The 16,564-nt window shown below is 49.7% G+C and overlaps 1 protein-coding gene across 4 annotated transcripts in view; it reads left to right on the top strand.

Annotated features, from left to right (window-relative positions):
- The window catches only part of pde2a (phosphodiesterase 2A), a 303,048-nt gene that overhangs the window by 234,403 nt on the left and 52,081 nt on the right, over positions 1 to 16,564 (top strand). For all 4 annotated transcript variants that reach the window (XM_073044332.1, XM_073044333.1, XM_073044334.1 and 1 more), the window contains 3 exons: positions 876 to 1,053; positions 13,334 to 13,446; positions 14,959 to 15,036. In XM_073044332.1, the coding sequence (XP_072900433.1) occupies positions 876 to 1,053; positions 13,334 to 13,446; positions 14,959 to 15,036 (369 nt within the window). The remainder of the gene's footprint in view (positions 1 to 875; positions 1,054 to 13,333; positions 13,447 to 14,958; positions 15,037 to 16,564) is intronic.

Here is a 16,564-nt window from a genome sequence, read left to right as displayed (position 1 = left end):
GTGAATGCCAAATCATTGGGTATATTTAAAGCAAAGTCAATAGGTTCTTGATTAGTCAGGGCATCAAATGTTATGGGGAGAAGGGAGAGATGGTTAGGAAGTCAGCCATTATGGAATTGCGGAGCAGATGCGATGGGTGGAAAGGCCTAATTCTGCTCCTATGTCTTATGGTCTTGGTAAGGTCCTTATGAAGGCAATGGAATGTTGGCAGCATTGCTAGAAGGAATGAGTTTAAGAGCTGGGAGGTTATGCTGCAATTGTACAGGGTACCGGTGAGGCCAAATCTGGAGTACCACGGGCAGCCCTCATCTCCTTGCAGAAAGATGTACTTCCTCTAGAGGTGGTGCAGAGGAGGTTCACAGGTTGGTTCTGGAGATGAGGGGGTTAGCCTATGAGGAGAGTGAGTCGCTTAGGACTATACTCACTGGAATTCAGAAGGATGAGAGGGGAGGGAATCTTATAGAAACAAATACAATTGTGAAAGTGTGTGTGTGTATGTCTCTCTGCCTCCCTCCCTGTGTCTCTCTCCCTCTCTCTCTCTATCTTTGTGTCTGTCTGTCTCTCTCTGTCTGTGAGTGAATGTGTGTGTGTCTCTCTCTCTCCCTCTGTTTGTGTATGTGTGTCTGTCTGTCTCTCTGTCTCTGAGTGTGCGTGTCTCTCTCTCTCTGACACTGCCTCTGTCTGTGTGTGTCTCCCTCCGTCTCTGCCACTGCCTCTCTCTCCCTCTCTCTCTGTGTCTCTGTGTGCTTTTCTTTGTCTCTCTCTCTCTCTGTTTGTGTGTGTCTCTCTCTGTGCCTCCCTCTGTCCCACCCCTACCCACACCCTCCCAAGCCTCCATCCCAACTACCCCTGTTGCTCTGTCCATGTCCCCACAGTCCGCTGAATTCCGGATGCCAGCAGACCAGGGGATCGCAGGTCACGTGGCAACCACTGGTCAAATCCTCAACATCAAGGATGCTTACTCTCACCCACTGTTCTACCGGGGCGTTGACGACACAACTGGCTTCCGGACCAGGAACATCCTTTGCTTCCCCATTATCGATGAGAACAACCGTGAGTATGGGCCGAGGGCAATGCCCGGCTCCTGTGTGATGTGCTGGTTAGGTACCGGACTGGGAATCCCAGGACCTGAGTTCGAATCCCACATCGGCAGATGTGAAATTAATTTTGGAGTGTGTACAGCATGGAAACAGGCCCTTTGGCCCATCTCACCCATGCTGACCCTGGTGCCTTTCTACACTAGTCAATATGGAATTGGTGCAACACACAAAATGCCGGAGGAACTCAGCAAGTCAGGCAGCATCTATGGAAATGAACAAACAGTTGACGTTTCGGGTCAAGGCCCTTCATCAGGACTGGAAAGGAAAGGGGAAGATGCCAGAATAAAAAGGTGGAGGGAAGGGAAGGAGGACAAGCTAGAAGGTGATTGGTGAAGCCAGTTGGGTAGAAAAGGTAAAGTGCTGGAGAAGAAGGAATCTGATAGGACAGGAGAGTAGAGCATAGGGGAAAGGGAAGGAGGGGGTGATAGGCAGGTGAGGTGAAGAGGGAATGGAAGAAGAGGGAAGGGGGATGGGAAAATTACTGTAAATTGGAGAAACTGATGTTCCTGCCATCAGGTTGGAGGATAGTTTGATGGAATTTGAGGTGAATTGGTTTATTGTGCAGCATAGAAACAGACCCTTCGGCCCAAATCATCTCACCTGCTTGGTGAAGGAATATAGAATTTTATTATTACCAGCATTTAATTGCCCCTCCTGGTCACCCTTGAGAAGGTTGTGGCGAGTTGTCATTTTGAACCTTCAATAAATTGAAAGAGCGTAGAGAAAATTCGCAAACATGTTGCCAGGACTTGAGGATCTGAGTTATAGGAAAAGGTTGAATAGGTTAGGACTTCATTCCCTGGAGCGTAGGAGAAAGGGGGGAGATTTGATAGTTAAACAAAATTATGAGGGTATAGACAGGGTAAATGCAAGCAGGCTTTTTCCACTGAGTTCGGTCGAGACTAAAACTAGAGGTCATAGGGTAAGGGTGAAAGGTGAAATGCTTAAGGGGAACCTGATGGGAAACTACTTCACTCAGGGTGTGTGGAATGAGCTGCCAGTGGAAGTGGTCGGTTCTGGTTTGATTTAAGGGAAATTTGGATAGGTATGTGGATGGGAGAGGTACAGAGAGTTATGGTCGGGGTGCAGGTCAATGGGACAAGGCAGATTAATAGTTTGGCATGGACTTGATGGGCCAAAAGGCCTGTTTCAATGCTGTAGTGTTCTATAACTCTATGACTCTAAGTGCTCTAGTCCTTGAGTGTGGGTATTAGAATTGGCTGAGATACAGTGAAGAGCTTGTCTTGCACACTGTTCATACCAATCAAATCATTACAAAGTGCACTGAATAACAGAATGCAGAATAAAGTGTAACAGTTACAGTGCAGGCAGACAATAAGGTGCAAGGTCACAATGAGGTAGATTATGAGGTCAAGTGTCCATCTTCTCATACAGGGGGACCATTCAAGAGTCTGATAATGGTGGGATAGAAGCTGTCTTCGAGCCTGGTGGGACGTGCTTTCAGGCTTTTGTATCTTCTGCCTGATGGGAGAAGGAACACAATTACAGTACATTGTCGTGCTGGGAGATGGAAGTGGTCAGAGTGTTGCTGTAGTGATTGGGGTTGTGCTGGTTGGTTCAAGAAGCGATTGGTTGAAGGGAAGCAGCTGTTCCTGAACCTGGTGGTGTGGAACTTCAGGCTTCTGTACCTCCTGCCAGATGGGAGCAGTGAGAAGATGGCGTGGCCCGGATGGTGGGGGATTTTGGATGGATGATGCCCTCTTGAGGCAGCAGGAATTGAACCAGGGTCGCTGGTACTGTAGAGCGTTGTGCTAATCACTCCACTACCGTGTGATGGGAATTGAACCCGGGTCGCTGGTACTGTAGAGCGTTGTGCTAATCACTCCACTACCGTGTGATGGGAATTGAACCCGGGTCGCTGGTACTGTAGAGCGTTGTGCTAATCACTCCACTACCGTGTGATGGGAATTGAACCCGGGTCGCTGGTACTGTAGAGCGTTGTGCTAATCACTCCACTACCGTGTGATGGGAATTGAACCCGGGTCGCTGGTACTGTAGAGCGTTGTGCTAACCACTCCACTACCGTGTGATGGGAATTGAACCCGGGTCGCTGGTACTGTAGAACGTTGTGCTAACCACTCCACTACCGTGTGATGGGAATTGAACCCGGGTCGCTGGTACTGTAGAACGTTGTGCTAATCACTCCACTACCGTGTGATGGGAATTGAACCCGGGTCACTGGTACTGTAGAGCGTTGTGCTAACCACTCCACTACCATGTGATGGGAATTGAACCCGGGTCGCTGGTACTGTAGAACGTTGTGCTAACCACTCCACTACCGTGTGATGGGAATTGAACCCGGGTCGCTGGTACTGTAGAACGTTGTGCTAACCATTACACTACCGTGTGATGGGAATTGAACCCGGGTCGCTGGTACTGTAGAACGTTGTGCTAACCACTCCACTACCGTGTGATGGGAATTGAACCCGGGTCGCTGGTACTGTAGAACGTTGTGCTAATCACTCCACTACCATGTGATGGGAATTGAACCCGGGTCGCTGGTACTGTAGAACGTTGTGCTAACCACTCCACTACCGTGTGATGGGAATTGAACCCGGGTCGCTGGTACTGTAGAGCGTTGTGCTAACCACTCCACTACCGTGTGATGGGAATTGAACCCGGGTCGCTGGTACTGTAGAACGTTGTGCTAATCACTCCACTACCGTGTGATGGGAATTGAACCCGGGTCACTGGTACTGTAGAACATTGTGCTAATCACTCCACTACCGTGTGATGGGAATTGAACCCGGGTCACTGGTACTGTAGAACATTGTGCTAACCACTCCACTACCGTGTGATGGGAATTGAACCTGGGTCGCTGGTACTGTAGAACGTTGTGCTAACCACTCCACTACCATGTGATGGGAATTGAACCCGGGTCGCTGGTACTGTAGAACGTTGTGCTAACCACTCCACTACCGTGTGATGGGAATTGAACCCGGGTCGCTGGTACTGTAGAACGTTGTGCTAACCACTCCACTACCATGTGATGGGAATTGAACCCGGGTCGCTGGTACTGTAGAACGTTGTGCTAACCACTCCACTACCGTGTGATGGGAATTGAACCTGGGTCGCTGGTACTGTAGAACGTTGTGCTAATCACTCCACTACCGTGTGATGGGAATTGAACCCGGGTCGCTGGTACTGTAGAGCGTTGTGCTAACCACTCCACTACCGTGTGATGGGAATTGAACCCGGGTCGCTGGTACTGTAGAACATTGTGCTAACCACTCCACTACTGTGTGATGGGAATTGAACCCGGGTCGCTGGTACTGTAGAACGTTGTGCTAACCACTCCACTACCATGTGATGGGAATTGAACCCGGGTCGCTGGTACTGTAGAACGTTGTGCTAACCACTCCACTACCGTGTGATGGGAATTGAACCCGGGTCGCTGGTACTGTAGAACGTTGTGCTAACCATTACACTACCATGTGATGGGAATTGAACCTGGGTCGCTGGTACTGTAGAACGTTGTGCTAACCACTCCACTACCGTGTGATGGGAATTGAACCCGGGTCGCTGGTACTGTAGAACGTTGTGCTAACCATTACACTACCGTGCGATGGGAATTGAACCCGGGTCGCTGGTACTGTAGAACGTTGTGCTAACCACTCCACTACCGTGTGATGGGAATTGAACCCGGGTCGCTGGTACTGTAGAACGTTGTGCTAACCATTACACTACCGTGCGATGGGAATTGAACCCGGGTCGCTGGTACTGTAGAACGTTGTGCTAACCACTCCACTACCGTGTGATGGGAATTGAACCCGGGTCGCTGGTACTGTAGAACGTTGTGCTAACCACTACACTACCGTGTGATGGGAATTGAACCCGGGTCGCTGGTACTGTAGAACGTTGTGCTAACCATTACACTACCATGTGATGGGAATTGAACCTGGGTCGCTGGTACTGTAGAACGTTGTGCTAACCACTCCACTACCGTGTGATGGGAATTGAACCCGGGTCGCTGGTACTGTAGAACGTTGTGCTAACCATTACACTACCATGTGATGGGAATTGAACCTGGGTCGCTGGTACTGTAGAACGTTGTGCTAACCACTCCACTACCGTGTGATGGGAATTGAACCCGGGTCGCTGGTACTGTAGAACGTTGTGCTAACCATTACACTACCATGTGATGGGAATTGAACCTGGGTCGCTGGTACTGTAGAACGTTGTGCTAACCACTCCACTACCATGTGATGGGAATTGAACCTGGGTCGCTGGTACTGTAGAACGTTGTGCTAACCACTCCACTACCATGTGATGGGAATTGAACCTGGGTCGCTGGTACTGTAGAACGTTGTGCTAACCACTCCACTACCGTGCGATGTGAATTGAACCCGGGTCGCTGGTACTGTAGAACGTTGTGCTAACCACTCCACTACCGTGCGATGGGAATTGAACCTGGGTCGCTGGTACTGTAGAACGTTGTGCTAACCACTCCACTACTGTGTGATGGGAATTGAACCCGGGTCGCTGGTACTGTAGAACGTTGTGCTAACCACTCCACTACCGTGCGATGGGAATTGAACCCGGGTCGCTGGTACTGTAGAACGTTGTGCTAACCACTCCACTACCGTGTGATGGGAATTGAACCCGGGTCACTGGTACTGTAGAACGTTGTGCTAACCACTCCACTACCGTGCGATGGGAATTGAACCCGGGTCGCTGGTACTGTAGAACGTTGTGCTAACCACTCCACTACCGTGCGATGGGAATTGAACCCGGGTCGCTGGTACTGTAGAACGTTGTGCTAACCACTCCACTACCGTGCGATGGGAATTGAACCCGGGTCGCTGGTACTGTAGAACATTGTGCTAACCACTCCACTACCGTGTGATGGGAATTGAACCCGGGTCGCTGGTACTGTAGAACGTTGTGCTAACCACTCCACTACCGTGCGATGGGAATTGAACCCGGGTCGCTGGTACTGTAGAACGTTGTGCTAACCACTCCACTACCGTGCGATGGGAATTGAACCTGGGTCGCTGGTACTGTAGAACGTTGTGCTAACCACTCCACTACTGTGTGATGGGAATTGAACCCGGGTCGCTGGTACTGTAGAACGTTGTGCTAACCACTCCACTACCATGCGATGGGAATTGAACCTGGGTCGCTGGTACTGTAGAACGTTGTGCTAACCACTCCACTACCATGCGATGGGAATTGAACCTGGGTCGCTGGTACTGTAGAACGTTGTGCTAACCACTCCACTACTGTGTGATGGGAATTGAACCCGGGTCGCTGGTACTGTAAAACGTTGTGCTAACCACTCCACTACCGTGCGATGGGAATTGAACCTGGGTCGCTGGTACTGTAGAACGTTGTGCTAACCACTCCACTACCGTGCGATGGGAATTGAACCCGGGTCGCTGGTACCGTAGAACGTTGTGCTAACCACTCCACTACCGTGTGATGGGAATTGAACCCGGGTCGCTGGTACCGTAGAACGTTGTGCTAACCACTCCACTACCGTGTGATGGGAATTGAACCCGGGTCGCTGGTACCGTAGAACGTTGTGCTAACCACTCCACTACCGTGTGATGGGAATTGAACCCGGGTCGCTGGTACTGTAGAACGTTGTGCTAACCACTCCACTACCGTGTGATGGGAATTGAACCCGGGTCGCTGGTACTGTAGAACGTTGTGCTAACCACTCCACTACCGTGCGATGGGAATTGAACCTGGGTCGCTGGTACTGTAGAACGTTGTGCTAACCACTCCACTACTGTGCGATGGGAATTGAACCCGGGTCGCTGGTACTGTAGAACGTTGTGCTAACCACTCCACTACCGTGCGATGGGAATTGAACCTGGGTCGCTGGTACTGTAGAACGTTGTGCTAACCACTCCACTACCATGCGATGGGAATTGAACCCGGGTCGCTGATACTGTAGAACGTTGTGCTAACCACTCCACTACCGTGTGACGGGAATTGAACCCGGGTCACTGGTACTGTAGAACGTTGTGCTAACCACTCCACTACCGTGTGATGGGAATTGAACCCGGGTCGCTGGTACTGTAGAACGTTGTGCTAACCACTACACTACCGTGTGATGGGAATTGAACCCGGGTCGCTGGTACTGTAGAACGTTGTGCTAACCACTCCACTACCGTGTGATGGGAATTGAACCCGGGTCACTGGTACTGTAGAACGTTGTGCTAACCACTCCACTACCGTGTGATGGGAATTGAACCTGGGTCGCTGGTACTGTAGAATGTTGTGCTAACCACTCCACTACCGTGTGATGGGAATTGAACCCGGGTCGCTGGTACTGTAGAACGTTGTGCTAACCACTCCACTACCGTGCGATGGGAATTGAACCCGGGTCGCTGGTACTGTAGAACGTTGTGCTAACCACTCCACTACCGTGCGATGGGAATTGAACCCGAGTCACTGGTACTGTAGAACGTTGTGCTAACCACTCCACTACCGTGTGATGGGAATTGAACCCGGGTCGCTGGTACTGTAGAACGTTGTGCTAACCACTCCACTACCGTGCGATGGGAATTGAACCCGGGTCGCTGGTACTGTAGAACGTTGTGCTAACCACTCCACTACCGTGTGATGGGAATTGAACCCGGGTCACTGGTACTGTAGAACGTTGTGCTAACCACTACACTACCGTGTGATGGGAATTGAACCCGGGTCACTGGTACTGTAGAACGTTGTGCTAACCACTCCACTACCGTGTGATGGGAATTGAACCCGGGTCACTGGTACTGTAGAACGTTGTGCTAACCACTCCACTACCGTGTGATGGGAATTGAACCCGGGTCACTGGTACTGTAGAACGTTGTGCTAACCACTCCACTACCGTGTGATGGGAATTGAACCCGGGTCGCTGGTACTGTAAAACGTTGTGCTAACCACTCCACTACCGTGTGATGGGAATTGAACCCGGGTCACTGGTACTGTAGAACGTTGTGCTAACCACTCCACTACCGTGTGATGGGAATTGAACCCGGGTCACTGGTACTGTAGAACGTTGTGCTAACCACTCCACTACCGTGTGATGGGAATTGAACCCGGGTCACTGGTACTGTAGAACGTTGTGCTAACCACTCCACTACCGTGTGATGGGAATTGAACCCGGGTCGCTGGTACTGTAGAACGTTGTGCTAACCACTCCACTACCGTGCGATGGGAATTGAACCCGGGTCGCTGGTACTGTAGAACGTTGTGCTAACCACTCCACTACCGTGCGATGGGAATTGAACCCGGGTCGCTGGTACCGTAGAACGTTGTGCTAACCACTCCACTACCATGCGATGGGAGTTGAACCCGGGTCGCTGGTACTGTAGAACGTTGTGCTAACCATTACACTACCGTGCGATGGGAGTTGAACCCGGGTCGCTGGTACTGTAGAACGTTGTGCTAACCACTCCACTACTGTGTGATGGGAATTGAACCCGGGTCGCTGGTACTGTAGAACGTTGTGCTAACCACTCCACTACTGTGTGATGGGAATTGAACCCGGGTCGCTGGTACTGTAGAACGTTGTGCTAACCACTCCACTACCGTGTGATGGGAATTGAACCCGGGTCGCTGGTACTGTAGAACGTTGTGCTAACCACTCCACTACTGTGTGATGGGAATTGAACCCGGGTCGCTGGTACTGTAGAACGTTGTGCTAACCACTCCACTACTGTGTGATGGGAATTGAACCCGGGTCGCTGGTACCGTAGAACGTTGTGCTAACCACTCCACTACCGTGTGATGGGAATTGAACCCGAGTCACTGGTACCGTAGAACGTTGTGCTAACCACTCCACTACCGTGTGATGGGAATTGAACCCGGGTCGCTGGTACTGTAGAACGTTGTGCTAACCATTACACTACCGTGTGATGGGAATTGAACCCGGGTCGCTGGTACTGTAGAACGTTGTGCTAACCACTCCACTACCGTGTGATGGGAGTTGAACCCGGGTCGCTGGTACTGTAGAACGTTGTGCTAACCACTCCACTACCGTGCGATGGGAATTGAACCCGGGTCGCTGGTACTGTACAACGTTGTGCTAACCATTACACTACCGTGTGATGGGAATTGAACCCGGGTTGCTGGTACCGTAGAACGTTGTGCTAACCATTACACTACCGTGTGATGGGAATTGAACCCGGGTCGCTGGTACTGTAGAACGTTGTGCTAACCACTCCACTACCGTGTGATGGGAATTGAACCCGGGTCGCTGGTACTGTAAAGCGTTGTGCTAACCACTCCACTACTGTGTGATGGGAATTGAACCCGGGTCGCTGGTACTGTAGAACGTTGTGCTAACCACTCCACTACCGTGCGATGGGAATTGAACCCGGGTCGCTGGTACTGTAGAACGTTGTGCTAACCATTCCACTACTGTGTGATGGGAATTGAACCCGGGTCGCTGGTACTGTAGAACGTTGTGCTAACCACTCCACTACCGTGTGATGGGAATTGAACCCGGGTCGCTGGTACCGTAGAACGTTGTGCTAACCATTCCACTACTGTGTGATGGGAATTGAACCCGGGTCGCTGGTACTGTAGAACGTTGTGCTAACCACTCCACTACCGTGCGATGGGAATTGAACCCGGGTCGCTGGTACTGTAGAACGTTGTGCTAACCATTCCACTACTGTGTGATGGGAATTGAACCCGGGTCGCTGGTACTGTAAAACGTTGTGCTAATCACTCCACTACCGTGCGATGGGAATTGAACCCGGGTCACTGGTACTGTAAAGCGTTGTGCTAACCACTCCACTACCGTGTGATGGGAATTGAACCCGGGTCGCTGGTACTGTAAAACGTTGTGCTAACCACTACACTACCGTGTGATGGGAATTGAACCCGGGTCGCTGGTACTGTACAACGTTGTGCTAACCACTCCACTACTGTGTGATGGGAATTGAACCCGGGTCGCTGGTACTGTAGAACGTTGTGCTAACCACTCCACTACCGTGCGATGGGAATTGAACCCGGGTCGCTGGTACTGTAGAACGTTGTGCTAACCATTCCACTACTGTGTGATGGGAATTGAACCCGGGTCACTGGTACCGTAGAACGTTGTGCTAACCATTACACTACCGTGCGATGGGAATTGAACCCGGGTCGCTGGTACTGTAAAACGTTGTGCTAATCACTCCACTACCGTGTGATGGGAATTGAACCCGGGTCGCTGGTACCGTAGAACGTTGTGCTAACCACTCCACTACCATGTGATGGGAATTGAACCCGGGTCGCTGGTACTGTAGAACGTTGTGCTAACCACTCCACTACCGTGCGATGGGAATTGAACCCGGGTCGCTGGTACCGTAGAACGTTGTGCTAACCACTCCACTACCGTGCGATGGGAATTGAACCCGGGTCGCTGGTACTGTACAACGTTGTGCTAACCACTCCACTACCGTGTGATGGGAATTGAACCCGGGTCACTGGTACCGTAGAACGTTATGCTAACCATTACACTACCGTGCGATGGGAATTGAACCCGGGTCGCTGGTACTGTAGAACGTTGTGCTAACCACTCCACTACTGTGTGATGGGAATTGAACCTGGGTCACTGGTACTGTAAAACGTTGTGCTAATCACTCCACTACCGTGTGATGGGAATTGAACCCGGGTCGCTGGTACTGTAGAACGTTGTGCTAACCACTCCACTACCGTGTGATGGGAATTGAACCCGGGTCACTGGTACTGTAGAACGTTGTGCTAACCACTCCACTACCGTGTGATGGGAATTGAACCCGGGTCGCTGGTACCGTAGAACGTTGTGCTAACCACTCCACTACCGTGCGATGTGAATTGAACCCGGGTCGCTGGTACTGTAGAACGTTGTGCTAACCACTCCACTACCGTGTGATGGGAATTGAACCCGGGTCGCTGGTACTGTAGAACGTTGTGCTAACCACTCCACTACCGTGTGATGGGAATTGAACCCGGGTCACTGGTACTGTAGAACGTTGTGCTAACCACTCCACTACCGTGTGATGGGAATTGAACCCGGGTCACTGGTACTGTAGAACGTTGTGCTAACCACTCCACTACCGTGTGATGGGAATTGAACCCGGGTCGCTTGTACTGTAGAACGTTGTGCTAACCACTCCACTACTGTGTGATGGGAATTGAACCCGGGTCGCTGGTACTGTAGAACGTTGTGCTAACCACTCCACTACTGTGTGATGGGAATTGAACCCGGGTCGCTTGTACTGTAGAACGTTGTGCTAACCACTCCACTACTGTGTGATGGGAATTGAACCCGGGTCGCTTGTACTGTAGAACGTTGTGCTAACCACTCCACTACTGTGTGATGGGAATTGAACCCGGGTCGCTTGTACTGTAGAACGTTGTGCTAACCACTCCACTACTGTGTGATGGGAATTGAACCCGGGTCGCTGGTACTGTAGAACGTTGTGCTAACCACTCCACTACCGTGTGATGGGAATTGAACCCGGGTCGCTGGTACTGTAGAACGTTGTGCTAACCACTCCACTACCGTGTGATGGGAATTGAACCCGGGTCACTGGTACTGTAGAACGTTGTGCTAACCACTCCACTACCGTGTGATGGGAATTGAACCCGGGTCGCTTGTACTGTAGAACGTTGTGCTAACCACTCCACTACCGTGTGATGGGAATTGAACCCGGGTCGCTGGTACTGTAGAACGTTGTGTTAATCACTACACTACCGTGTGATAGGAATTGAACCCGGGTCGCTGGTACCGTAGAACGTTGTGCTAACCACTCCACTACAGTGTGATGGGAGTTGAACCCGGGTCGCTGGTACCGTAGAACGTTGTGCTAACCACTCCACTACAGTGTGATGGGAGTTGAACCCGGGTCGCTGGTACCGTAGAACATTGTGCTAACCACTCCACTACCGTGTGATGGGAATTGAACCCGGGTCGCTGGTACTGTACAACGTTGTGCTAACCACTCCACTACCGTGTGATGGGAATTGAACCCGGGTCGCTGGTACTGTAAAACGTTGTGCTAACCACTCCACTACCGTGTGATGGGAATTGAACCCGGGTCACTGGTACCGTAGAACGTTGTGCTAACCATTACACTACCGTGCGATGGGAATTGAACCCGGGTCGCTGGTACTGTAGAACGTTGTGCTAACCATTACACTACCGTGTGATGGGAATTGAACCCGGGTCGCTGGTACTGTAGAACGTTGTGCTAACCACTCCACTACCGTGTGATGGGAATTGAACCCGGGTCGCTGGTACTGTAGAACGTTGTGCTAACCACTCCACTACTGTGCGCCCTGAGTTTAGGGTTGCAGTTCAAAAAAGCCGACTTGCCAATTATCTTTTGAGGGAGATTGTTTAAATTTATAGAGACTGGTGTAAGAAGATCTGAGAGCTCAATTAGGATTATAAAATGAAAATGAGTCTGTGATGTACTCCGGTCCCAGATCATTGAGGGCTTTAAAAACAAGTAAGAGAACTTTAAAATCAGCTAAGTTAGAGGAAGCCAATACAGAGTAGCTAGTACAGGAGTGATCTGCTCCCTGAGGCCGGTTTTGGTTACAAGTCTAGCAGCGGTGTTCTAAATGAGTTGAAGTTATTTTGGAAGGCCAGTAGAAAGTGCATTGCAATAATCTAGTCTATTTGCTACAAAGGCGTGAATTAGATTTTCTGTATCATTATGTGACAGAAATGGACGTACCTTTGCAGCATTTCTTAAGTGTCAAAATGTTGCTCTGACGACTTTTTTTCTTTCTTTTTGCGGTATCTTTATTTAGAAGAAAAAAACAAGATTTACAGAGTGCAACACATAGATACATCTCAACATAACTTGTGTACGTTCATATATTGTAATAAAATTGATCAAAATGTTATAACATAACACATAAAGGTATACTACTCTGTAATCAAAAATTTAAAGATAGGTCATACATCATAAAATAATTTTTTTTATATAAAAAAAGTCAACCAACTACCAAAGAAAAAAGCTGATGGATGATAATGGATAATTAGAAAAAAAAACATATTCGCTTAAGAAGAGAAGATAAAAATATACACAAAAGTCTGTGCACTGTTAAACTTTATAAATTGGAAAATGACTTTTTTATGTGGGATTTAGAATTCAAATCTGAGTGAAGGATTCTGAAAGGTGGAGCAGGATTAAGGTGACGGCCATCTCTCCCTGCAAACTCCTGCCTAACTCTCTGTTCCTGGTCTGATGCTGTTCCCTTTCCCGCTCCTCCCCCCAACCCCTGCTTCACAGAGATCGTCGGGGTAGCCGAGCTGTGCAACAAGGTCAACGGGCCGTGGTTCACCAAGTTTGACGAGGACCTGGCTCTGGCTTTCTCCATCTACTGCGGAATCAGCATTGCGCACGTGAGTACATGGGGATGGGGCAGGGGACGTGGGGCCTGGAGTTTAGGTGGCTCCAAGCTGAGCACAGAAACAGGCCGTTCTGACCCAGTACGTTCTGCCATGTGCCATTGACCTGCACCCAGACCACAGCTCAGCCATTCACGTACCTATCCAACTTCTCCTGAAATCAAACCCCGCATCCACCGACAGCTCGTTCCACCCTGTGGGTGAAGAAGCTCCGCTTAAATATTTCACCTTTCACCATGACCTCTAGTTCTAGTCTCAGCCCACCTGGTGGGGGGGAAAGCCCGTTTGCGCTTACCCAGTCTGCACACGGAGCATACTGTAGGACGTTACAGCGCAGGGCTTGTGTGCAGTTCCGGTTGCCCCACTACAGGGTGTGGCGGCTTCAGAGAGCGCGCCTGGATCACGGAGTGAGCTGCTGTACAGGGCAAGATGAAACAAACTTGAGTTGGCTGCTCTGGAGTGGCAGTAGCTGAGGGGAGATATGATAGATGTTTTAAATGTAATCAGAGAAATAGATCACTGACCATAGAACACAGCTCGGTACAGGCCTTTCAGCCCACAATGTTGTGCCAACCTTTTAACCTACTCTAAATTCAATCTAACCCTTTCCTCCGACATAGCCTCCCCCACCCCCCCCCCCCCATTTTCTATCATCCACGTGCCTATCTAAGAGTCTTTTAAAAGTTCCTAATGATTCTGCCTCTACCACCACAGCTGGCAGGATGTTCCAAACATCCATCACTCTGTGTTTAAAAAATCCTACCTCTGACATCCCCGACTATACTTTCCTCCAATCACCTTAAAATTATACTTCCTTGAATGAGTCATTTCCAACCTGGGATAAAGTCTCTGGCTCTCCACTCTATCTCTGCCTCTTATCATCTTGTACACCTTTATCAAGTCGTCTCGCATCCTCCTTGACTCCAAAGAGAAAAATCCTAGCTTGTTCAATCTATCGTCATAAGACACGCTCTCTAATCCAGGCAGTATCCTGGTCTCAAGCTCAACGCCATCTCTAAAACTTCCACATGCTTCCCCTCATAAGGGATGTCGAGGCTTTGGAGCGGGTGCAGATGACATTCACCTGGATGCTGGCTGGATTAGAGGATAAGTGTTACAACGAGAGGTTGGATAAACCTGGGTTGTTTTCTTTGGAGCGGTGGAGGCTGAGGGCTTTCAAATCCTTCCTATAACGAGGTGAATAGAACTGAACACGATACTCCAAGTGTGGTCTAACACACTTGTAATGTTACATAGAGCTGTAACATTACCTTGCTGCTCCAGAACTCAACCTTCCAATTAATGAAGGCCAACTCACCACACGCTTTCTTAATAACTCTATCAACTTGCATGGCAACTTTGAGGGATCTATGGACGTGTTCCTCCACACGGCTATGAACCACACCATGCCATTAACCTTGCATGCTGTCTTCAAATTCAGTTGCATGCCATTAGTGAGCAGGACGATGCTGCTGGATGTCCTGACCTCTTTCTCCTTCTTCTTAGTCATTGCTGTACAAGAAGGTCCACGAAGCCCAGTACAGAAGTCACCTGGCCAATGAGATGATGATGTACCACATGAAGGTGAGATGCAGATACTGGAATTCTGAAACAAAGTCAGGGAGTCCTGGGAATATTCTGCAGTACCAGCAGCAGGTGTGGGGAGAGAAGCAGAGCTGATGTCTTAGGTTAAAGGTCAGAAGTGGTCACTGATAAAAGGATAATTTATTTTATTTTTAATTCTGATTCATTTTATCATGCGTACATCAGAAACTACAGTGAAATGCGTTGTTTGTATTAAGGGCGCTCGCAACAAGAGGATGTGCTGGGGGCAGCCCGCAAGTGTTGCCACGCTTTTGATATGGAGATGCAACACAGTGACAGGCCCTTCCACCCCAACGAGCCTGTGCTGCCCAATTACACCCAGTGTTTATTTTTTTAAATTTTATTTCGCGATACAGCGCAGAACAGTCCCCTCCAGCCGTTCAAGCTGCGCCAAACCGCAGCCGACGGATTTAACCCGAGCCGAATCACGGGGCAATTTACAACGACCTACTGACCGATGCATCCTTGGACTGTGGGGGGAGACCCATGCAGTTCATGGGGGAGAATGTATAATTTCTTCACAGACGCAGCGGGAATGGAACCCAGGTAGTAGTGTTATGTGAACCGCTACACATCCGTGCCGACCTCAGTTACCTGAGTACTAAATCTGGCAGCAAAACTGACACAGAAAACTGGAATAGACTGTAAGATCATAAGACATAGGGACAGAATTAGGCCGTTCAGCCGTTCCATTATGGCTGATTCACACTGTGCCTTGTAAGGAGTCTGTCTGTCTTCCCCCTGGCATGTGGGGGTTTCCTCCAGGTGCTCCGGTTTCCTCCCACAGTCCAAAGACGTACCACTTGATAGGTTAATTGGTCATTGTAAATTGTCCTGTGATTAGGCTCGGGTTAAATCAGGGGTTGCTGGGTGGCGTGGCTGGAAGTGATAAGAGGGCCTATTCTGCGGTGTATCTCAATAAATAAATAGATTTATTATCCCGCTAAACCCCGTTCTCCAGCCTGGAACAAAAAAAAACCTTATATTGGAACTCAGCGGGTCAAGCAACATGTGTGGAGGCAGAGGGATCTATCTGACTATCTTTCTTTCTATTGAAACCTATCCAATGTAGAGTGGCCTAGATAGAGTGGACATGGGAAAGGATGTTTCCTATCATGAGGGAGTCTAGGACCAGAGGGCACAGACTCAGAATAGATGGCTGTCACTATAGAACGGAGATGAGGAGGAATTTATTTAGCCAGGGGATGGTGGATCTGTGGAATTCATTGCGATGGACGGCTGAAGAGACCAAGTTGCTGGGTACATTTAAAGCAGAGGTTGATATATTCCTGATTTGTCAGGGTGTCAAGGGTTACGGGGAGAAGGCAGAAGAATGGGGTTGAGAGGGATAGTAAATCAGTCATGATAGAATGGTGGAGAAGATGCGATGGGCTGAATGGTCTAAATCTGCTCCTGTGTCTTACGGTTTAATGGTCTCACGAATGTTGATGTTTCAGGTGGAGATCCCACGTCAGGGCTGAGAGTGTAGAGGGGAAGGAGTTAGTAT

The sequence above is a fragment of the Hemitrygon akajei genome, chromosome 4 (assembly GCF_048418815.1).
Source record: "Hemitrygon akajei chromosome 4, sHemAka1.3, whole genome shotgun sequence".
NCBI lineage: Eukaryota > Metazoa > Chordata > Chondrichthyes > Myliobatiformes > Dasyatidae > Hemitrygon > Hemitrygon akajei.
The sequence above is the reverse complement of the archived record's forward strand: the minus strand, read 5'-3'. Positions and strand labels throughout refer to the sequence as shown.